The 24,799-nt window shown below is 37.2% G+C and overlaps 1 protein-coding gene across 1 annotated transcript in view; it reads left to right on the top strand.

The window, feature by feature from the left end:
* Nucleotides 1-24,799, top strand: part of COL25A1 (collagen type XXV alpha 1 chain) — a 510,463-nt gene that overhangs the window by 462,373 nt on the left and 23,291 nt on the right. The window contains exons 25-31 of the mRNA XM_064384022.1: nucleotides 311-355; nucleotides 3,808-3,852; nucleotides 6,315-6,395; nucleotides 7,260-7,322; nucleotides 7,938-7,988; nucleotides 10,727-10,753; nucleotides 19,929-19,982. Coding sequence (XP_064240092.1) covers nucleotides 311-355; nucleotides 3,808-3,852; nucleotides 6,315-6,395; nucleotides 7,260-7,322; nucleotides 7,938-7,988; nucleotides 10,727-10,753; nucleotides 19,929-19,982 — 366 coding nt within the window. The remainder of the gene's footprint in view (nucleotides 1-310; nucleotides 356-3,807; nucleotides 3,853-6,314; nucleotides 6,396-7,259; nucleotides 7,323-7,937; nucleotides 7,989-10,726; nucleotides 10,754-19,928; nucleotides 19,983-24,799) is intronic.

A 24,799-nucleotide genomic window follows, 5' to 3' on the forward strand; every position in this document is an offset into this window, starting at 1 on the left:
TATTTATAGGATAATTCATCCCAAGACGATGAATGTGGAACACGGTAGCAATTTTACATTGCCTTATCAAATCTATCCAAAAGCACCTTCCGTATTATTTTGACCTAAAATGTGTTAATATTTTAGTATATAAATAGGTGTTTTTTTCTAATTATGTAACCAGTGAAATTTTTCCTCATTGCACATTTTTATTTGGTGATATCTGATTACAATAGAAATAAGGGAGGTGTATAGTGTGCCTATTACTTAAGGCATGAATTTTAATACATATAATTACTACTTTTAAAAACTGTGCTTTTTCTTTATTTAGGGTCCCCCTGGACCTCCTGGACCTCAAGGACTACAAGGGCCAAAGGTTATTCTTTATTTACTTGTTTCCATTTATCACATACAGTGCAGAGAATGCTACATTAAGTATATGCATCTTTGAAAATCAGTCTTACAAAATGCTGAAGAAGCTGAGATTGTTTCAGTATTGTTTTAGAGAGTGAAGAAAAGAAATTGAGGTCTGGACTGAAGGAAGATAAAAAATTAGAAAGAAGAAAGGAAAATAGGAAAAGAAGAGAGAGAAATTTAATTTGGGGGAAGACATTGAGATAAAGAATATTAAACAAGGGAAAAACAAGTTCCAGGGAAATTATAAATGTAAAAAACACGAAATGTGGTGTGTGAAAGAAAAAGAAAATATTTAATTAGAGGAGGATTGGAGAAAATTTGACACCAAGAAAAATCCTTGTTTCTAATGTTTTTGTAATAAAAAGAGTAAGGGAAGTTTTAGTATGACGCATTAACAAATCAAAAGTTTGGGAATAATTTTTCAGTCTCTTTTAATAATGCATTCTTTATTATATACTTTGTCAGACATTTTGCCATTTAAATCTCATCTAATGAAACATACCAACTAAAAATAGAAGAAGGCTAGAATTGCTTGCTTATATCTAAACTTTGTTGATGGCTTTAGCCCTCCAGACTGAAGTCATTCAACCATGTTTGATCAATTAACACATGGCCAGTGATCCTGGCTTTTCAGAACTGAGCGACATGTGTTGAAATATGACTTTCGTCATTGGATTCTTGTAGGAGATTCAAGTGATTTCAAAATTCATCTTTTGTTTATGCTTCTTAAGGCGGTTTATTTGCTAAGTCTATCATAACACACATGCACACGTATCAGCTTTTGTACCCTTTTGAGTTACTTAAAAACAGAAATCTAGTATATAGAAAATTTATTTTTCTATTATATAAAGGAATATAAATTACAGTATTACTGAGCTCCTTGCCTATACATTTAGAACATAGATTCTAATTTCAAACAGATTTCATGTATAACATTAATATAAGGTGTTGGATTTTTAACTTTATATTTCTTCAGCACATGCTGGTCCCTAACAGATATAACACAAAAAAAAACTACACATAATTTTTATTATTGGTGAGCAACACTGCCTGGTTTGCCGTTCTGTAATATCTCGGTGAGCTAGACTAGATATCCTAGAAGGAAATCTGCAGTTTCTTTTCTCCTTTGTGTAGAATCAACCAAGGGTCTAAGTACGTTACTTTACTTCCCCAGTTGACTAAGTCTCCAGAACCAAAATTGTCCCCAAAGCTAAATGCATATCTCATTTCCCACAAACCTCAAAAGCTTCTAGGACTTTTCTCTACAGCCCAAAGGCCTGAAGAAGCCCCAAAGGCATCCATTCTTTGGCCCAAAAAGGCAAACAGGACCTCTTAGATAAAAAATCTGTATCACTAAAACCTACATTCCCCTGGTTTTATAATCCAATTGCTACTCATGTATTAATTCAATTATTCAGTAAGTAATTTTTGAACCTCTACTCTATGGTAAGGAATAGTATCTAGTAAGGATACTAGAAAGGCATTCCAATAGGGAGCTTCCAGTCTAGGGAGGAAGATAGGCAAGTAAAGGTGCAATTATTAATAGGTAGAGTAAGTGCATAGAAGGCCCCTCTAAGTCTTAAGAGTCAAGGGTGGTTTTGAGTTGACACTGAAAGACAGGAAGAAGTTGCCCAGATGACTATCTAGACAAGCAGTATGGAGGAAAGGTTGAGTCATTCTCACCTCCTACCCTTGTCATCCTTCCCACTATACTATCGTCCCTACCCCACCCAACCTACAATGGTCTTATAATTGAGATCTTGTGTTAGCTGACATAGTCCTTTATGTTTTCCATGATCTGTCCTTGAGAAGGTTGGGATAATTGGTCTATGACCAAGGGACAGCAAAATGTAGCCTGAGTCAAGTATAGAACCCCTTCTAATGTTGGAACTCAGACTGAATGGGAACTTACTCCTTTATTTATCATACAAGAATTGTTCGACTCCTTACACATCAAATAACTCTTAGAAACCCCATTTGAGGGGTGAAGAATAAATGAATAACTCATGAATTATGTTTTTCTTTTAAACACTCGTGAGTCATATTTTAAAGGGAAAAGCCTAGCAAAGCTTAGCAAAGCACTTAGGTGCAAAGCCTAGCAAAGCACCCATGGTGCTGACAAGTATTCAGACCCGGAATGAAACTAGGGCTTAGCCAGGTGCATCCAACCTCGGCAGACTTGTTTGTGGCAAAATAAACTTTGCTGCTACCACAAAGAGCAGGAAATCTGAAATAAGAAAAGGCCCTTCCCCAACCCCTTTTCTTCCTTCATTTGTTTAGAACCACAAGATCATGCCTTCCTTAAACATTGGAAAGCTCAAATTTCATGCTGTAGCTCATAGCTCTTAAAGTTTTTACCAGGGAAAGGAGCTCTAGCCATTTTAATATTGTGGTTTATAGTATTACCAAACAGACCCTTCTAGAAAATACAGCCTCAGGTCAGCTCCCTTGGAAACCTGTCTGTGACGCAGCCCTCTCACAGTCAGAAGAACTGTTTTTTACAAAGTTTCCACAGTGTGGGATACAGGGATATTTGTAATGGGATCCACATAAATGACTCATTGGTATAAAATAATGCTTACTTTTCAAGTAATTTGTTTATGTAGTTACCTTTCAAAACTGAAAAGTGACTAAACATTTGCTGTTCAATTAACTCTCTGGCATATGTTATACAGTTCTTTATAATGGAACATCTTTAGTTTAAAAAAGCAAACAAAACCCTATGTTTTGAGTTTGTCAAAAATACTAATAAATCAAAATATGAATAGTAAATTTTAGTTCATTCATAGCACAGTATAAGAAATTGAATTGATCCAAAAGTAATTTTACATGGATTAAGATATCTGATTTCTAACATCCTTCAGTGAGGGTTTTCTGGAAATTGCACACTCACAATCATGAATTTCTACACTCACAATCATGAATTTGTAACTAACTGTTCGAACTGTGCCAATTAAAATACTGTTGCAAATTCATGAGGTTTTGCATTTTATTTTTTTAGGTTAACTGTTAATGTTTTCCTTTTTACTGAAATTGGAGAGAGAAATCATACAGATATTATATGGAGAAAAAAATTAACTGAGGCACATAGGTTGTTACTATAGGATATGGACAGTTATCAAATTATGTCTATCAGTTTTCTTTGACCACTCTTTTTAGCCTCTCACACAGACAAAAAATAAAAACACTAAAAGCACTGGATCTTAGCTATATATGAATACTATGCATAGTCTCAAAGAAAGATTATTACTTCCCTTAGTTTAGGTATGTGCTACAATAAAATATTCTCAGGTTATGATGCATTTGCTGAAAGTCAAATTGTCCTGTTAACCAACTAGCATCATTTTTTTATGTAGTGTAGGATGTTACTAATGAGAAATGGAGGTGGGTCATCTATTTTTATCTTAACAGGGAGAGCAAGGATCTCCAGGAATCCCAGGAGTGGATGGAGAGCAGGTAATTTTCAAAGGCATATGCCTTTATTTAAAGCATCATTCTTGATGGCTACTTTTATTGTAGGTTTGAAGCCAAAATGTCATGAGTGTTGATATTTGATACCCTCTTTCTTTTAACCATTTGTTCTAGAGACTTCATTGACTCTAAAAAGCAATTAGTTTGAAATTAGACATCAGTTTTCTTTGCAGAAACATCTAAGCCATATAATACTTAAGTTTTGTTCTTAATACTTTATATCAACCTACCAGTGACTCTGCAAATTTTTAATAGACTTGTAAAATCATTACCAAGTTAGTAAAAATAGCCTAATTTTCATCAGTGAATACAAATATATCAAAATTAAAATCAGTGACCATAGTTTCCACAAAACTAAATCTTGCCTATATGCCTTATTTAGACAATGTTTTCTTTTCCCAAATAAAGATGACACCTAATCTCTAGATCCTTGGAAAATACAGAAACAAGCAGGGCACTTGTAGCTTTGCAGAGTATGGTGGTATATCTCTGAGAGTTCCCCCTAAAACAGAGGTTAGCAAGCTTTGTTAATAAAGGTCCAGATAGTAAATGCTTTAGGCTTTACAGGCCACATACAGTCTATGTTGACATTTTCTAGTTTCCTTTTTATTTTACTTTATTTTTTGGTTAACACCTCTTAGCATTTTTTAAAAAACATTCACCCTGTACAAAAATAATCCCTGGGATGGATTTGGCCTGTGAGCCATGGTTTGGCAACACCTGCCCTAAAAGAATCTGAGCTGGAGAACATAGACAGTATTCAGAATTTGGAATGGAATCAAAAGGATTCATTTTAAGATCTTTAGTGTTTTCTCTGTTTCCATTATTTGCTCAAGAAATGGCTAAAATCAGGAAAATCATAAGAAATCAAAAAGATTCTTTTTTTCTTTTCTTCCTTTAACCAAAAGGATTCTTAATGCACTTAGTGAACATACACTCCTCAGAAGAAAGTATTAGATAGGAAAATTAGGTTTAGGAGATGTTATTTTTTAATATCAGAGTTATATGTTTAAATAATATAATGCCATATTAAATGAACATGTGATAAAAAACAAAGATACTCTAGATGATTTGCTATATCATAGATCACATAGAATTTTAAAATCTATGTTACTTATCTCACCATTGGTCATTATAAGTAATTAATTTGACATGCATAATGATATACAATAAGGCCCCTACAGATAGAGTAGCTTGCTTTTTTTTTTTTCTATAGGCTTTGCAAGGTTTTCTTCTGTCACCAAGTCCAGTGGGTTGCCATCCTGCTGCTCTCTATCACTAGATCCCTAAAAAATATCCGGGTCTGATTAACCAGTAAGATCTATCCATTCATTCAGGCACCTACCCACCCAGTGGGTAATTGTGGACTAGGTGCTGTGAAATTGGTACAGTTAACAAGAAAAGTTCCTTTCCATAAATAATCTTTCTCCACAAATAATTTTTAATAAAATTTATTAAATTTTATTTAATAAATTCCAGCACTTTGGAAGGCCAAGGTGGGCAGATCACCTGAGGTCAGGAGTTTGAGACCAGCCTGACCAACATGGTAAAACCTCATCTCTACTAAAAATACAAAAATTAGCTGGGTATGGTGGCACATGCCTATTGTCCCAGCTACTTGGGAGACTAAAGCAGGAGAATGGCTTGAACCCAGGAGCTGGAGGTTGCAGTGAGCCGAGATCGCACCATTGCAGTCCAGCCTGGGTGACAGAGAGACACTCTGTCTTAAAAAAAAAAAAAAAAAAATCCAAAATTCAGATTCTTTAACATTCATAATGCACATTTATCCATTTCCTCACTGTAAAAGGAGCATAAAACCAACATTCTGGCTCACCTCATAGAGATATCATGAGAACAAAATAAGAACACTGTGAAGAGGTTGTTGTACTTTTAAGCATTGATTGAGCATTAGTGTGCAGCAAATGATCCAATGATTTACCAGTCTTTAGATTGAACCATTGAACACTGATGGTGACCGGAACTTCTGCCTGCAGTTAGGAGGGAAGGGAGTATAGTAGGTGGAGATGAGAAAAATTTGTCTGGGTATTTGTTATTATATAACACTAGGTCCTGGTTCAAAATACATCCTGTACTATTGAGAATTAAATGTATTAAGTTGTTTTCAGATCTGGTGAGATAGAATTAGCTGCCGGGTAAAAATATAAAATCAGGAGAAATTATGTCAAAACCTAAGTTCATGAAAAACCTGGTTTTTCGTACTTAAATAGCCTAATATAACTTAATATATTTCATTTCAAGGGGAAATAGTATTGATTGCATGTAGAAAGTTGCTGTAAGGAATAACTCTACCTAAAAACAAAAATCAGACTCATCTCAACATTGAACCCACCTATCAACCAAATTGATCCAGAATTCTATTTTCCCTAGGATGTAACTATCAGGGGTCAGTATGCTGCTTACGTGCCAACCCTACCTATCATTTTTAGGGATTCAAAGGCTCAAAGGGAGACATGGGGGACCCAGGTATGCCAGGTGAAAAAGGAGGAATTGGACTTCCTGGATTACCGGTATGTTTATACTTTTATATTATGTTCTTATTAAGATCAATTAAACAATCAGAAAACAGTTATATTATTAGCTGCAATCTCATCTAGTGGTTCATCTGATATTTTTATTTTGAAATATTTGAGGTATTATTGGTTAATTACTCTAGGGAACTCAAATTGTAAAGCATGTAACCAAATGAATTATAAAGTAAGCCTTTATGTTTTCCTGAATTGTTTTCCCTAGAAGATAATAAAATAAACATAGTTGGCCACTTTAATTTAGTATGCATAAGATGGTGGTTACTGGTCATTATAAAATAGACCATAATAAAGAAACGAGCCAAAAAATATTTAACTTAAAAAACAAATTACAATTAAAAAACAAATTACTCTGGAAAGTGTCCTCTGTGTGTATGAGCCTATGTGATAGTGTTTTATGGTTTTCCTCATAATTCTTACTGAGAATTTGGAGGAGAAAATGTAAAATTGTTTTAAAAAATGCAGTAAACTCCACTGCCTTTGACTTTTTTATAAAACAAAGAAGTATGTAAACATCAGTAAAACCTAAAAGACTTACCTTCGCTGTTTAAATTGCACACCACCATAAAAGATACAACATTTATAACTCAATATATATTTAACACTGTAGAACTTTAACCAATCAAGCTCAAACTAGTTTTTATTTACTCTGCATTTTATTTTACATATCACCCATAATCCTAGGGATTTTAATGAACTTGCTTTTTTAAGCTAGGCAAGGAGATAAATCTCTTTTTTCTGTAGCAAGTGCATAATGTTATAAAATATGAAGAGAACAATGGGGTTGGGGAGAAAATTCAGTTGTCTCTTATGTTGGAAATAAATTTACTTAATGGTTATTTATAGGGAGCCAATGGAATGAAAGGAGAAAAAGGAGATTCTGGAATGCCGGGTCCACAGGGTCCTTCTGTAAGTCCGTGGTGGCTGAACTTCCGTGGTTCCTGAACCTTCTCACATGCTGACCTGTTATTTACCTATTCCACCTCTGCCAGGTGGCTGAACAACATCACAAAGACCTTAAACCTCTTGGTTTGTCAAATTGTAGGAGAAACATTCATCAGCCTTGCATAGTGGCAGACAAAGTATCTCAGAGGTCTGAGGAAGAAGCAGGTTTTCAGAGGACTGTCTAATTCTAAGGAAAAAATCAATGGTTTTCTCGTAACAATAGATAGATCTTCGTGAATATAGAACGTGCTTGTTAGTTTCTCCAGAGCCCTCCTTATGCTTAGTGAAATATTTGAGTTTGATAGCAGTGACATTATAGCATTTCTTGGTAATTAGTTGCTTCCTTTTCTTTTAACATACTTTTGATTTATTCTGGCTTTTGTAGAACTTTTTTTGGAGTTTTTTTTTATTCTCACAAGGGAATTTCTAAATCTAGAGAATCAAACACATCGCTTATTTCAGTATCTTTCTTCCTCTGCAACTACTAATGGTCTTAGCAGAACCCCAGCACAAGATTCAAGTTGAACTGCCTTATCTAAATGAAATAACCAAATACATTTTTATTTTTTGAACATATAGATCATAGGCCCACCAGGCCCACCAGGTCCCCATGGCCCACCTGGCCCCATGGTAAGTTTCCCTTTTTTCTAAAATGTAGTTGCTTATTTATGAGCATGCTACTTGGGAAAACATGAACACATCCCTCTAAACAGCCAGCTTGCATTTTGTACTACTCTCTGTGGAATGATGGAAAATACCAGGTGCTCTGAGATATACTAACTTTACCATGTTGTCTTTCACTCTCCCAAACATATATGTTGGGAAGAGATAGAGTAGTTCTCTTCTATGACAGAGGTGAGGAAAGACAGACAGATCTAGCAAGCTCTACAATAAACTTACAGCATAAACGCTGGCAAATCATTTTATCCAGTCGCTGCTCTAACCTGATACCAGTAGAATAAGATTAAGAATCGACCGGACACAATGGCTCATGCCTGTAATCCCAACAGTTTGGGAGGCCAAGGCGAGCAGATCATTTGAGGTCAGTAGTTACCAGCCTGGGCAACATGGTGAAACCCCATCTCTACAAAAAATACAAAAATTAACTGGGCATGGTGGTGCACTCGTGTAGTCCCAGCTACTCAGAAGGCTGAGGTGGGAGGATCATCTGAGCCCAGGGAGGCTGAGGCTGCTGTGAGTTGTGATCATGCCCTTGCACTTTAGCCTGGGAGACATTGAGACCCTATCTCAAAAAATAAAAAAATAAAATATTAATAGCCATTAAAGAATGTTTCTTACAAACGTTGAAGTTTGAACTCTTTAATGAAATGTTCAATAAAACATTTTTATATATGGCATCAAAACATCACATTGTATCCATAAATATATAGTTATTATGTGTCAATTTTTAAGAAGAATATTTGTAAAATATTATGATAAAAGTTGAAGCTTCCTTCCACAGATTATATTGTTAGATCTTCTCCTTCTCACTTTTATGGTACTTTGATCGATTCACTGAGCCAGGGCCAGTGCTAGCTGCAGGCGTCTTGCAGTGGCCAATGGAGACAGTGACTCTGCCCTCAAGGAACTGAGGTCCAGTGAGGAAGGCAGTCATTAAGCAAGTATAATTCTCTAAATGACAAACCAGTGACAGTTGTGTTAAGGTTAGAATGTCAAAGGCAGAGAGCTTCAAGTGCTTTTGACTGGGGCAGAATAGGATCCAGTCAGGCAGGCTAGATGTGTGTCTCTAAGGTGTTAATAAATCAAAAGACTTCAGTATTACAGAATAAGTAAATTGTGGTCACTCTTCCCACCCATTGCACTCTAAGAAAGAACATTATTGGAATGATAAGCCACAGAAGGTAGCTAGTCATCCATTTCTGACTAGCTCCATTTCTATTGCATAACATAAACAGTTATTATTGACCCTATTTTCTTTTTTCTTTCTTTTTTTTTTTTTGAGACAGGGTCTCACTCTATCGCCCAGGCTGGAGTGCAGTGGCATGATCATGGCTCACTGCAACCTCTATCTCCTGGGCTCAGGTGATCCTCCCACATTAGCCTCCCGAGTAGCTGGGGCTACAGGCACATGCCACCAACCATGCCCAGTTAATTTTTGTATTTTTTGAAGAGATGAAGTTTCACCACATTGCCCAGGCTGGCCTCGAACTGCTGGGCTGAAGTGATATATCCACCTTGGCCTTTCAAAGTGTTAGAATTATAGGTTTTAGCTACCTTGCCTGATGTGACCTTATTTTCTTAAAACCAGATGGTTCATTAAGAATTAAGCAAATGACATACTTTCAGCTTTTTAAAAATACTCCCTCTACTGTAAGATAGATTAAGTTAGAAAATGCTATATCCTGTTCATATCATAAAATTAATTAGTTTACAGGAATTTTAAACCCTTATTAAAATGAGATAAGAATACCTGATAAAGTAACAGCCTTTTCCTGAAAATGTTTATCTGAAACTTACCGAAAAGAAAAATATTATTCTAATGTGGACATATGCAACAAATATCTAGTCATTGCTCAATAAAAACTTTTTTCTGCAGTTTTATAATTTTACTGACAAATATTTAAATATTCCTTTCTCCAAATAGTTTAAAACACTTGAAAAGTTTACAGCAATCCACAGTAAGCTTAGTTAACTTGACTAGTCTCTCTATTTAGATTTTCTACAAAATACACATTTTGTAATCTTGATTCATGCATGTATTATGATTTTCTTCCACCAATAATTATTACAGGAGCCTTGAAGAATTTGTTTTGTAAAAATAAATGCAATGTAAATAATAAAGCTTAGCTTTCCTACATAATAATCTTTTCTTTAATCTTAAACTAAATAAATGATGCTACAGAATCCCAAACTTGGGTGTCATCTCCTCACTAGTCTCCTTTAGATTCTTCAACACCTTGGGTCTGGAGGAGTTAATAGAAAATGTCTCCTCTTCCCTGGCACCTAAAGTCTGGGCCTTCTCTTTGGCAAATTTCTCTTTGAAGTCATATTTTTATTTTAGTTAAACTCTTGAAATATCTCATGTATTCCACTCAGATTTTTTAATGGTAATTTGAGTTCAGAATATTTTCCCCACTTCTTTCTTCCATGTATCCCTGGCAGATTTCTTCCTCCTCAAAGGTATTAGCAGACAGAATGGCTATTAATGAATTTCCTATTACAGAGCAATCCAAGAGCTGGAAGGAACTTTTGGTAGGTAATAAATAACATCCACTCGCCTGCCTCTAGCTATAGCTCAAACAAGAAGATTCTTGTTTTACATCTCTTTTGTTACTTGATATAATATTCACTTCTGCTGGGAAACAGTGAATCAATTCTTAATTAAAAGCTCTGTTTTCCATTTTCAGGGACCTCATGGACTTCCTGGACCAAAGGTAATCCAACAAATCCCTTATTTGATTTCTGTTTCCTTGATAATCGTGGAGAAGCATGACAGAAGCATGTCTGTCCTGTCTTATTTATTTGTCAAGTAATGTTGATAATCTTTGAGCCTTTAAGCATCCAGATGTTTAAATCTCATAACACAAAATGACTTATAACAAATTTAAGAGATATCACCTGGAGATAAATTATTCCTCGTTTTGCCTTTTTCCTGGTCACTATGTAAGCTTCTTAAATTACAAATCATAATGTACTCAAGTCTACCATTTAGAAGTGAATCTGATGACATTCTCAGACTAGTCTAGATGCTTTTTTTAATGGTGACTCTAGCTGCATATTTGAATGCTATTAATTGATGTTTCTTACCTGCCATATAGTTCATACCACATCTAAATGGTTTGCTTCTTCAGCATCTTAATTTTGTACTCTCCCAAAGGTTATTGGTCTAGAAGGGGGTGGGGCATTTCAGGTGTGCTATACTGGGAAGAAGATCAAATCACTTACATGCCTTCTACACTTTTGCATTAAAGAGAGAACAATGGAGAAGAGCTCCTCTTTGTCAGAATTAGTGTAGCTTGCATCATGAAGATGGTCTCCACCTGTCCTTTGCCTTATCGTAGACTACGAGGACATCCTGGAGGATTAAAATAAGCCCTGAAAGACAAGCTGCCCCTTTCAGGGAGCATGCATGAGGAGGACCTATGTTCTAATCTCAGTCTTGCCAGGCTGTATCACCATGAGCAGACTATGGACCCTCTGATCCTTTATTTACTCAACTAGGTAACTCACTTTACAGTGCTGTGATAACTTTTTTTTTTTTTTGAGACAGAGTTTTGCTCTTGTTGCCCAGGCTGGAGTGCAATGGCATAATCTCAGCTCACTGCAACCTCCCCCTCCTGGGTTCAAGGGATTCTCCTGCCTCAGCCTCTTGAGTAGCTGGGATTACAAACATGTGCCACCATACCTGGCTAATTTTTGTACTTTTTTGGTACAGACAGGGTTTCTCCGTGTTGGTCAGGCTAGTCCCGAACTCCCAACCTCGGGTGATCCACACGCCTTGGCCTCCCAAAGTGCTGGGATTATAGGTGTGAGCCATCGCATCTGGCCCAGTGCTGTGTTAACTTAATGAGGTATGATTATAAAACACTTAGCAAAATATCTGGTGCAGCTATTGATAAATATCAAAAGACAGCTGTTACTGTTGCTATGTGATACTTTGTTCTGAACAGAAAAATTCTATAACTCATCCTCAAGGCTGCTTGAAAGAAGGTTTATGAACTCCTGAGAGTGCCTCTGTAGTGAGTGGTGCAACTAAAAGGTAGGGGCTGGGGAGACACATAAAGGCAATGTTGCAATGTTGGCACCAGTGTCACAAAGCCTAGAGACAGGCCACCATCTCCTCTGGCGGGGCTGGCTCCCTTTGGCCCACCCAGCTCCAGCGGTGGTGGCAGGTATTGGTCTGACTCAGAAAATCTGGGTTTCCTTTTCCCAGTCAGGCAGGTGACATCCAAGAATAGGAGAAGTTCACACCTCTTTATTCTTCTTAGACTACCTTACTGGTAAGGCCAGTGAGTAACAGTATCTCAGAAGCATGAATTAGACTTTGGGATGAGAGCACTATCTGGTGGGGTGGTCAAAAGAGAGCCTCATCTATCAGCTTTGTGATCTTAGTATCGTTTAATCTCTCTGGGCCTTTTTCCCCATCTGGACTAAATCAAGACTTCCTACTCTTGGATTTTAAGATGCCACCAAACACCAGCCTGTCATAATGACTAAGGATAATGCCACCAAGATATTTAATTTCATAAGTGATTCAGATATGCCATCACCATTGGATTAAGAGATGCCCAAGATGCTTTTGATTTCTAAAATGCAACATTTTGTCCATACAACTTCAATGTTTACTTGAATCATAAGTTTCAGATAATTATGAAGTTGAAAAGACCTCATAGGTATCTATGCAAGTTCCCTGATTTTATAGATGATCAACTACAGGCCTGAACAGTTTAGGTTATCTGCCCCAAATTACACAGCTAGTTCATAACAGATCTGGGACTGAACTTAGGTCCAGACTTGAAATTCGGTCTTTCTGTCACTGGATTTAACCTCAAGGACCTCACAAGGCCACTTGCTGAAAGTGCACACACATGCAAGCCATGGAGCTCAAATCAGTCACTGACTATTGGGTCTTGGCCTTAATATTGTGTCCTCAATCATAGCATTCCCAGAATAGCACCTTACCAACAGCAGCACATTCGGACTTGCTATAGTGGCTGCATCCTATCTTCAAAATCCTGAAAATTGTTTATGCCATGCCAATGTGTTCATCACTTTTCGACCCCCTTTGAAAGTTGACATATATAGCATGATTCCATGCATGAATCTAGCTCAGCGTTTCCCAGAATTTCCTGATAAGAATCACCTGGGAGGCTTATTAAAGATACCCATTTCTGTGCTCCCAGGAACTGGGTGGGGCCCTGAACTCTTTGTTTAACAAGGACTACACTGAGTTTCATCATCAGGCAAGTTGAGTAAATACTACCCAGGTTAAAAACCACTTCTGCCATGTGAGTATAGCCTCGCCCCTTCCCGCCCCCACCCAGCAAGACTCTACAGGGCATTTGTATCTGAAATCATCCTTCTTTCACAAGTCCTTCAAGATCTTCTCGACAAATTAATGCCTACAGGTAAAAGTTGAAAAGTATACAGGTCAGAACTTGATATCTCCCATGCTGTTACTGATGAAAAATAGGTGTGCTGTATTTCTTGATTTTTAAAAATAGAGTCAAAAATTTTATCATTTCTTATGTCTTTTGTAATGTCACCCTCAGTTAAATTCATGCTTTTTCTAACATTGGGCAGATGGACAGTTAATAAAACTACATTTAAGTTCTTTGATCTTCATATTTTCTCCTGGGATTGGTGATTTGGTGATTGGTCCATGTAGGGATCTGACTTGGCCGGGGCAGTGAATGAGGACTTGCTAAATGGCATTACTTCAAACAGCAGCTGCTACATTTTTAGCTCATTCCCTTGGGCAAAATGCTTAAAGGCTTAAAATATCTGTCTATAACCCTGTCCTGCATATTCCAGTTTTCCATTCCAGCAGAGTGGGTTTTTTTTTTTTTTTTTGGCCAAATCTTCTTCAGCATCCTCTAACTCGATTGTATTTGATCATAAAAATGTGGTATAACGTGAATTTCCTTGAGATAGAACTGAAAAATTTAGGAATTCAGTCATACAAATTTTTATTGTAAGGAGGACACTTTCTTGGGAGTTTTGATTTCTAGAATGTTAATTGTTGTCAGTTTAGTAACTATTTTAATGTTTAAAATTAATGTTTGGTGCAAGACAAATCTAGCCTGACTCTGCTGTTTCCTAAAACTGGAATCTGCAACTATTTCAGAGACTGGCTCTCTTCTCTCACAGTTTAAACACCCATAATAGCAACCAAAATTGGCATTTGCTTTTGCATTTAGGGTGAACCAGGGTTAAATGGTGTTAAAGGATTGAAGGGTGAACCAGGTCAAAAGGGTGACAGAGGACCCCTTGGTCTTCCAGTAAGTAAAGAAAACTTTCCATTTTAGTGCAAATCTCAGATTTTTCTTTCTACCCTACGTGATAACTCTGGTTTACTCAGCAGCTCATACTGTTGAGGTTTCTGTAATTAGAAAACATATCATGTTAGAGCAGAGCTCAGCCCAGTTTTGTTTTCTCTGATGTCTGCTCTTGTGACAAAGGAAGACCCACAACAGACAATGCTATAAATGTCCTGTCATTTTTCAATTACATACATGCCAACCTTCCTCTTTTAGGGCTGACAGTTCTTCTCCCATGATCCCCTTCTTTTAAAAGTGTTATGCTCATAATTTTATAGTTTCTCCCAAATGCTTCTTCTAATCTAGTACAGTTTAAAATGCTTCCTTGTTTTTTCTCCTTGGATACCAAAAACCTTAGCCCTCTGTTGGTGGCAGGTATGCAATTGGCCGTTGCTGATGGCGTGAGGTTGATGCTGTGGCTCCTTAATCAATCATATTATGTTCTGCGTGTTTTATGTTGTTTGTTTTGAAAATTCCCTGTTACGAGGTTCCTGTGGCAATAGTGGGTAGTATGGAAGAATTATTTTGCAGTTGTTTAGAGATGTTTATTTGTAATGAAGGAATCTCCCCCCGGCTCTTCATTTTCTTTATGTCAGCCTTCTTTCCACAACAACTAAGAAGTGATATTTTAAAATTGTTATTAAATATGAGGCTTTAATTTCAAGCCTTTCATATGCTATCTATCTATTCAGGGAATACGGATACAAATCAACAAAGAACAATATGGATTACATTAGTAAAATATGACATAAAATCAGTAACAGAATACAGTTTATACACAATTTGAAATATGTGAGAAACAAAGTTGATGACCATTTATTTTATTTTTGCCATGGGTATTATACTTTATGCAGTTGATAGCAAGTGCCTTGCATACATCAGCATACAGTAGATTGTCAATAGGTATTAATTTAATGAATGACTGATATAAACCTTGTGTTAGAATATAGGTTTATTTTGCTTATTCATTGTTGAGACACAGTCTCTGTCACCCAGACTGGAGTGCAGTGGCACAATTTTGGCTTACTGGAACCTCTACCCCACAGGTTCAAGTGATTCTTGTGCCTCAGCCTCCTGAGTAACTGGGACTACAGGCACATGCCACCATGCCCGGCTAATTTTTGTATTTTTACTAGAGATGGGGTTTCACCATGTTGGCCAGGCTGGTCTCGAACTTCTGACCTCAGGTGATCCACCCTTCTCAGCCTCTCAGCATGCTGGGATTACAGGCATGAGCCACCAGTCCAGCCTAATATAGGTTTAATCATACCAGTTAGATCAATGAACCACAGGTATAAAACCTCTACAATGTATGTGAGTCATTAATTCAGCATTCTAGATAGATATAATATTAGTATAAAATTGCTACAATTTCCCCATTTCTATTCTTTTTTCTTTGAGGCAGTGACTCACTCTGTCACCCAGGCTACAGTCTAGTGGTAGAATCATAGCTCACTGTAGGTTTAAAGTCCTGGGCTCTAGCGATTTATTTTTTTTTTAAATATTTTGTAGAGATTGGGTCTCACCATGTTTCCCATGCTGATCTCAAACTCACGGCCTTAAACAATCTTCCCGCCTCAGCCTCCAAAAACTGAGATTATAGACATAAGCCACTATGCCTGGCCTACATTTATTTTCAAATGTTGTTATAATAACTGAAGAAAATCTCAAAAGACAAAAGAAAGTTTGGATTTTAACTTTCAATCTGATTTCTTTAAAGTCTGCCCTAATTTAAAATTTAGGGCTACTGATAATTTTTATGCAACATTTAGCTAAGCTCTACCTATGCTAACCTTTAATAGCCAACAATATACATTTTTATTGTAATTATTGCTTACAAAAGATGTATGTAGGTCAGGTACGGTGGCTCAAGCCTGTCATCCCAGCATTTTGGGAGACTGAGGCAGGTGATCATTGAAGATCAAGAATTTGAGACCAGCCTGGCCAACATAATGAAACCCCGTCTCTACTAAAATCACAAAAATTAGCCAGGTGTGGTGGCACACTCCTATAATCCTAGCTACTTGGGAGGCTGAGGCAGGAGAATTGCTTGAACCTGGGAGGTGGAGGTTGCAGTGAGCCAAGATTGTGCCATTGTACTCCAGCCTGGGCAACAAGAGTGCAACTCCATCTCCAAAAAAAAAGTATGTAGTTTACAGTTATAGTATGGCTCATAACAAGATTATACAGAATAAATTTTAAAATAAAAACTCAAAATACCCAGAATGTATATAGAATAACATCATTGGTAGAGTTTGCATCTGGAATAGATTTTTTTCTTCCATTTTATATTATTAACTGCATCTGAAGCATAAAATTGGGAAATAGTTCTGTAATCTTGATAAGAGAATTTTTAGGGCCAGTGCATTTTCTTTCTTAAATATTCCTTGATCTAACCAATATTTTTAAAGGACTATCAATAAATATTTGGGCTTTGAGACACAAAAACCGTATCAAAGAAATAATTGTGCTTATTCTTGAAACAAGCATTGAAAATGCCATTTTTTAATCATACACTATTTATGGGTAGCCTAGAGTTCAAAGGAAGGAAAAGCATTCATTGTCTGACAATACTAGATTTTTAAGTTATTTTTCCAGTCAGGCTTTGATGCAAAGATTATTTGAAGGAATTGAGAAACGATTTAGTTTGGAAGTTATTTTTTGCTCGGCCTCACAATTTGTTTTCTGGCTTTTTCCCTTTCCTAGAAGTCCCTCTAGTGGAAAGTAATGTGAACAGTAGGAACAATCCAGAAAACAATGAGTAATTGTGGATGTAAAATCTACCAAGAGTCATCCTAACATGTGAAAACCCTGCATTTGTTATTAATAAACACTATTTTAACAAGTATAACCAGAGCTCTTTTTCCTCTTCTGAAATGCTAAATCTGATTATTATAATGAGCCCTTTCTTAGGAAATTGCTATTCTTTTCTCTTCAGAACCTAAAGAAATATATGGTGAATAGCAGTCTTTAGAAAACGAATTTCATATGGAAAATAGATAAAGCCTGTGACTGTTATGAGTAACTACTTTGTAGCTCAGTTTATACACTTCATTAGCTTGATTTCTAAATAAGAATTTGTCAAATAGAAATGTCATTAAAATGCCATCATCTGTGGGGTGTTTGTCATGTGGTTTGTTTTTTTTTAACTAACAATTTGTAGCAATGTGATATTCATCCCAGAACCCTGTAACTACGTATTATGTTGTTTGAAGTGTTACATTTGTTCATCAGTACCTCATACTAATCTCTGTTCTTGTCATTCGTGTTACACCCACCAACCCTGCTACCGACCAAATCACACAGGGAGCATCTGGCTTAGACGGAAAGCCAGGATCCCGGGTGAGTCAGTCGCTCGTCTTGTTCTGACATGTTTTGTGGATGTGAATCATGTGCTTTAGGACAGACCCTTTGCTCCATGTCCTCTCATTAAATGGTGAGGGAGGACTTACAGCTGGAGTAAAAGGAGAAGGTGGACAAAGATGGTGGCAAAAAGGGGAAAGCTGGACAGAGGACGTTGCAACTCTGGAGAACAGTGGAACTGCCAGAATATCTTTTTGAAGCCCATGTTCAAGTCTGGATAATTTGCTAGGTGGGAATAATGACCAGACTAATTGGCTTCATTGTCTTAGAGTCCCAGCCAATAGGCAAGCCCTACAATTTCATGAGAGAGGCCCTCTGAAGAGATCAAAATAATGTGAAATTATTTTAACTTGCTTTTCCTTTTAGACTTACGTCCATTTTACAAATGTAGCTTCTTCCTTGGCACTAACTTTCAATTTCTGTTCATAGAAATGACTTGTCTGTCTTCTGTCATTTTGTCTTTTTTCTTCGGTTCTTAACAGTTCCAGCTCTTAAATTTCAGCCACAGATGCTCAGTATTTAGAAGTCTTCTGAAGGTGAACTTTGAATTCAGGCAGTAAGAAAAAGATCAGTTAAGCTGATGAGAATTCAGCAACATTAGAATGAATTTAAAATTCTGAATTCTTTCTTATCACAAGGCTGTAATAGAATAAACCAGAATAGTAGAACAGAAATGGAATACTAAAGAAAAATCATGCTGAAATAGTTCCTACATTTGCAAATATTATAATCAACTTTTTGTGAATCTAAGCATAGTTATCCTGGAAATGAGCAAGTGTACTTGAAGTCCTGGCTATAGTCTTAAGAATCTAAGGCTAGGCGTGGTGGCTCACGCTTGTAATCCCAGTACTTTGAGGGGTCGAGGCGAGTGAATCACGAGGTCAGGAGTTCAAGACCAGCCTGGCTAACATGGTGAAACCCCGTCTCTACTAAAAATACAAATATTAGCCAGGTGTGGTGGTGGGTGCCTGTAATCTCAGCTACTTGGGAGGCTGAGACAGGAGAATCTCTTGAACCCAGGAGGCAGAGGTTGCAGTGAGATGAAATCATGCCATTGCACTCCAGCCTGGATGACGGAGTGAGACTTAGTCTCAAAAAAAAAAAAAAAAAAAAAAAAAAAACTAAAAGAAATTTCCATCTTTTCAATTCTAAAAACTTCTTATTTCAGGCAGTCATTATTTTCACTGGACCTCAGTGTTATTACATTCATTCAAATATTATCTCTTCTACCACAGAAATCCTAATCCTGAACTAAGCAGGAGGACAAAAGGCAATTATACCTTTAAGTCAGTCATCTTGGCTGTCTGGTTTGTGAGTTGTTATAAGCTTAGTGACTAGCCACTGCCTCAGAATCTAAAAGAATGATTCCTTTCCTATAAGCCACTGCTGCCCTCAACAGAGCCACAGAAAGTTTGAACAGTTATACACTGTTTGTTTTCATTTACTTAATAATTTTCTTCCATTTGTGTAACTGTTCAAGCCTCTTAACAGCTGAAAACAAGAGTTTAGAGCCTGCCCAGCTAAGGGTAGCAGTGAGTGCAGAGAAAGGGCCTGAGGAAGAGGTGACAGGAAGAAAAAACAATTACATTTTTCTTCTTAAGATTATGGGCAAAGTGAAGATGCTTTATTTATTTATTGAGACAGAGTCTCACTCTGTTGCCCAGGCTGGAGTGCAATGGCATGATCTTGGCTCACTGTAATCATCTCAGCCTCCTGGGTTCAAGCGATTCTTCTGCCTCAGCCTCCAGAGTAGCTGGGACTACAGGCACCTGCCACCATGCCCAGCTAATTTTTGTATTTTCAGTAGAGATGGGGTTTCACCATGCTGGCCAGGCTGGTCTCAAACACCTGACCTCAGGTAATCTACCCACCTCAGCTTCCCAAAGTGCTGTGATTACAGGCGTGAGCCACTGTGCTGAGCCAATGATGCTTTATTTAAGTCAGAGGAAAATATATAATTAAATATGATATGCAGCTTTTTTTGTGTCCCTTTCATTGAAACATGCAGTTATATAATTCATCCTTTTTGCATGAGTTTCTTGTAAACCACTGACCTGAAATAATCAAGCATAAAGCACTTTAAAAGGAAATGAGTTGTCTTACTGACATTCTTAGGCACCATTCACCCAGGAAAAATCCAGGATAAATTGTAACTGCTATTCTTGCAGTCCTTGTGATATGTCTCATATTATCTTTTTTTTTTTAGGGTACAGATGGTCCTATGGGACCCCATGGCCCTGCAGGTCCCAAAGGAGAAAGAGTAAGTTGTTGCTGAGGTTATTAAGCTGTGTACTAAAAAAAACACAGAGTATGACTTTTCCATATTAGTTGAACTGTTCATTTTTCAGAAGAAATAAAGGGCTATCTAATACTAAATAAAAATAGATACCATCCTAAGTTCTATTCAGAGTCCTAATATTGAGAGAGAAAACCACAGAGCATAAAATAAAGCATGGCTGTCTTAATAAAAACAATACATACATTTACGTAGCTAAAATAAATAGTTCAGATGATTCTTCCTTCACCCATAAGGAAGATATTTTCGTTTGGCCTTCATCCAGAAAGTTGAAGTCAATGGAATTAAAATTTCCAGGAGTATGTATTCTAGTTGATAATCTTTTATATAAAGCTACTGTAGTCATTCAGACTAGGTTATAACTTCTTTTCCAAAGGAAATTACGAAACTTAAGTATTCTTTTCTGCACAATTACACATGCTCCCCCTTTTTTACTAAAGGATAGACTTTTTCTTTAACCATAAGGAAATAATTCAGTGCATTATATAACAAAAACCTTTCACTAACCTCTCTCTTGCTAAGCCATGTTTCCATATCTTTTGCGGGGAAAAAAAGACATTCAGAATGGAAGATAAATATCTGACACAAAGAAATGTACTGCAGAATCAGCAGCTGGTCATCTGTCTGGAACATACTCTCTCTCTTCTCTGTCTTCCTCCCACTTTTTCTTTTCCTCACCTTAGAAATCTTAGAAGTATTTTTGTGTGTCTGAGTGGAATTATGTCATCAATTTCCCTACCATCTAGGACAGGATATAAAGAAAGTATTTTAATAGGGAGGGCTTCAAAACGTTAGAATGATTCACTGTGCAAGTTTGTGGTCTTTTAAAAACTAGATAGATTTTCATCAGTCTGGGTAATTTGCTTTCAAAAAAAAGAGGCCCAGTAGTGATTTCTTTGCCATACCTTCTAGTTCCATAATTCTGTGTTGTGTGTAGTGATCGCATTCCTTCAGGAAATATTTAGCAAATGCTACTATGTGAAAAGTGCGATATTACTTCTTGTGTGAGATGGAAACACTCTCTTCCCACTTAGGTAAAGCCTATTTTGCTAATTTGCTTCAGTACATTGAATAATACCATTATGATTAATCATCTCCTGATATTTTATTAGTATTTACAAATATATACTGAATGCTGCAAAGAAAGCAACTATTCTTCCTGACCTAGAAGAGTTTGCAATATAATTGCAGAGGAAAATAAATGCATACAGGAAATAAATAACCAGAGAATGAGGCCAAAATAATACAAATAGTAGAAGCTGTACAGTGATGAAGATTGGTTTTATCCAAGAATGTTTGTAGAAAGAGATGAGTTCTAAGGGAACATATAATCTGAATGTGCAATTGTCATATTTCTAAGATCAAGCCAATGACTTCTGAAGATCATCTTAATTAAAAATATTTAAGCGCTAAAAGCCTCAATGCTTCTGACGGAGATTGGCTTTCAAGCATTGTATGAAGAAACCCAGCCCATGTACTAAAAATGGAGCAGCAAATCTCAGGCAGTCTTTTGGCAGAATGCCCTGGGGCTCATGAGGGTTTGCCGTGTGGTAAATCAGCTGCTACTTCCGATAGCTCCACAATGTCACAAGAGTATCAGGTCTCAGTGCTGGAGTAGAATTAACCAGAAGAGCAAATGAAATTGCTAAGAATTTTGAAGGCATAGTTTTAGTCAAATGGTGTGCAGTGTGAAGTGTTACTCTTGTATTTACTCAGCATGTTAACTATCTTAACTGGATCATATATCAGTACTCTCCAAGTGCCCCTCACTGGAAGTGCTAAACTGGAGTGTGATTCTCAGAGTTAATTGATGGAGGCACCATCTGGACTCTTCAAAAAGTTTCAATTTTAAAGAAGTCAGAAACAGCAAAAGGAGGCATTCTAGAATAGTACCTCAGTGTTGATGTCTGGAGCTTTCGCTCTTCTCTCTTTGTCTTTCTGTTGAAATTAGAACAACCTAAAAGAAACCACACATTTGACAGGCAGTGTTATTCAAACATTTTCAAATGTGTGACTGACAGCATGAATATTCCACTCTGCAAGCACCTGATGCTCCCTGCCTTGGCTAATTTCTTCATATGGCTTTGGACCTCTATAGTGTGTGTTAAGTTTGAGAGGTTGAAAACTACTTTTGAAATTGCTCAATCCAGGTAAAGGAGTTGCACATTCAAATCCCTGTGTTAATATTTCATTCCTAAAAGTTTTCAAGCTGGAATCATTAGAAGGCTTTTGGCTGTAAGTGATAGAACCCAAATTCAAAATGGCTTACACAATAAAGAAATATATTGTTTTATATAAGAAAATATTTAAAGGAGGACTCAAGGTTTTGCCTGGGGGCCCTTTTCCACATGTTGGCTTTGTCTTCTGACCACAGACAAACTGGCCACGGTGGTCCAAGCATCCTCTCTGGTGAGACACCGGCAGAGAACAGAGAGATCACCCCCATGTTTCTTCCTGAGCAGGGAGGAACCTTCCACAGAGCTTCTCGGCTGATACCCCTGACACCTCATTTGCCAGAGCTGGGTCAGCTGTCCATTTCTGAGACAGTCACTGGCAAGGGAAATGGAATAGCCGTTAATAGCTTGAAGTAATCATTTGGAGTGGGCTGTTCTAGAAGAGGAGTTTCACGAACAACTGTCTTAGTGACAGCTTTATTTGAATAAGCCATAATTTATTTGTTTTAAGAATAAGACAAAGCCAAGATTCTCAGGGGAGAAGGGAGTGGTTATATCAAAATAATCTGTGGAGATTTTTCCAATTAGACCCACCCTAATCTGTAGAGTTATTTCAAACTAGACGTGGTCCAGTTTATGTGACTCCTCCCTTAAAACCCTCACCTCCCACTACACACACACACACACACACACACACACACCCCTACTGGTAATTTTTTTTGGTTTTTTAGAGATAGGGTCTCACCTTGTTGCCCAGGCTGCTCTCAAACTCCTGGCCTCAAATGATCCTTCTGCCTTGAACGCCCAAAGTGCTATTATAGGCATAAGCCACCACACCTGTCCCTTTCTCCGTTCTTAACGGGATTGATATTTCACTATTAAGTCCTATGCTGTAGATTTTTTTTTATAGATGCCTCTTAACAAGTTAAGGAAATTCCCTTCTTAAAAAAATGTTTAATGTTTCATTTAAAATCTGGTCACTGTGTTGAGTACAATTGCTTCTGCTTTAGTTATTACTAAAGGTAATAACTGAAAATAAAATAAAAATAACTGAAAATAAATATAATAAAAGCTTGAACTTTTATATTTATTTTCAGTAATCTAACTTGTGTCACATTGCCTCTAGGTGACGTGTTAATTCGTCCCACTGACCCCTCAAATTTAGATAAAGAAAATGCTAACAGGGACCTGAAATTTGCTTACATGGGAATCTGGAGAAACACAGGCATATCAGGTGGCTCTTGCAGGCACTCTTATCAGCTGAACCTGGCATTTTGCCATGAAAAAGATTTCCTTCAGGGGTGTGATAAAAGGAGATAAGATTTTCTGTCTGGCTACTCATATAAAATCACTATTACTCCTGAAGTTTCCAACTAAATACTGACAAACACTTAGGGGATGGCACAGAAGAAGACACCATTTGAAATACAGAACATCTTTCATTATTATCACAATTATTTTATTCACAAGATTAAGTCCAATAACACTTATTCTTTATAATCATTCAAGAATATCATGTAAGCTGGGAAAGCTATTCTACTTAAATAGGCACTTGGAAAGAGAGTGAGGAAGATAACATCATATACCTTCTTTATGTAACATTCAGAGGGGTTGAGAGCTTTTAAACCCTCTTTTTCAAGCCAGGTGCAGTGACTTACATCTGTAATCCCAGCACTTTGGAAGGCTGTGGTGGGTGGATAACCTGAGGTCAGGAGTTCACGACCAACCTGGCCAACATGGTGAAACCCAGTCTCTACTAAAAATACAAAATTAGCTGGGCATGGTGGCCCACACCTGTAATCCCAGCTACTCAGGAGACTGAGTCACAAGAATTGCTTGAACCCAGGAGGTGGAGGTTGCAGTAAGCCGAGATCATAACACTGCACTCTAGCCTGGGCAACAGAGCAAGCAAGACTCTGTCTCAAAAAAATCATAATAAAAATAAAAAACGAATCCTCTTTTTCTGAAAGGAAGCAAACTGTGTATATAATTATACAGATTTGCTTTGATTCATTCATTCAACAAACATTTACTGATGTGCCAAACACTATTCTAAGCTACAGGGATGCTATAGGGAACAACAAAGCTAGAGGTCCCAGAACCCTCATGTGCATATTCTAGTAAGAGTAGCAGAGAATAAGCAGGTCGTAAGCTTTATGTGTCTTCTGGTGTCTAAGGGCTGTGAAATAAAATATAGCTGGGGATAGGAAGTGGGCAATTTAGGAAAGGCTTCCCTGAAGAATTGTTTTTTGATAAAAGAGGAAAAGGCACTTCAGGCCAAGCACTGTGGCTCATACCTGTAATCCCAACACTTTGGGAGTCTGAGGTGGGAGGATTGCTTGAGGCCCAGAGTTGAAGACCAGCCTGGAAAACATAGTAAGACCTCTATCTCCACAAATAATTTAAAAACTAGCTGAGCATAGTGGTGTATGCCTGTAGTCCCAGCAACTCAGGAGGTCAAGCTGAGAGGATCGCTTAGGCCCAAGAGTTTGAGGTTTCAATGAGCCATGGTTGTGCCACTGCATTCCAGCTGGATGAAAGAGGGAGACCCTGTCTCAAAAAAAAAAAAAAAAAAGGCACCTTTATGCTAAAAACTCTCAATAAACT

This window comes from Aotus nancymaae, unplaced genomic scaffold, assembly GCF_030222135.1.
Source record: "Aotus nancymaae isolate 86718 unplaced genomic scaffold, 86718_ANA_hifiasm-v0.15.2.pri h1tg000033l, whole genome shotgun sequence".
Lineage (NCBI taxonomy): Eukaryota > Metazoa > Chordata > Mammalia > Primates > Aotidae > Aotus > Aotus nancymaae.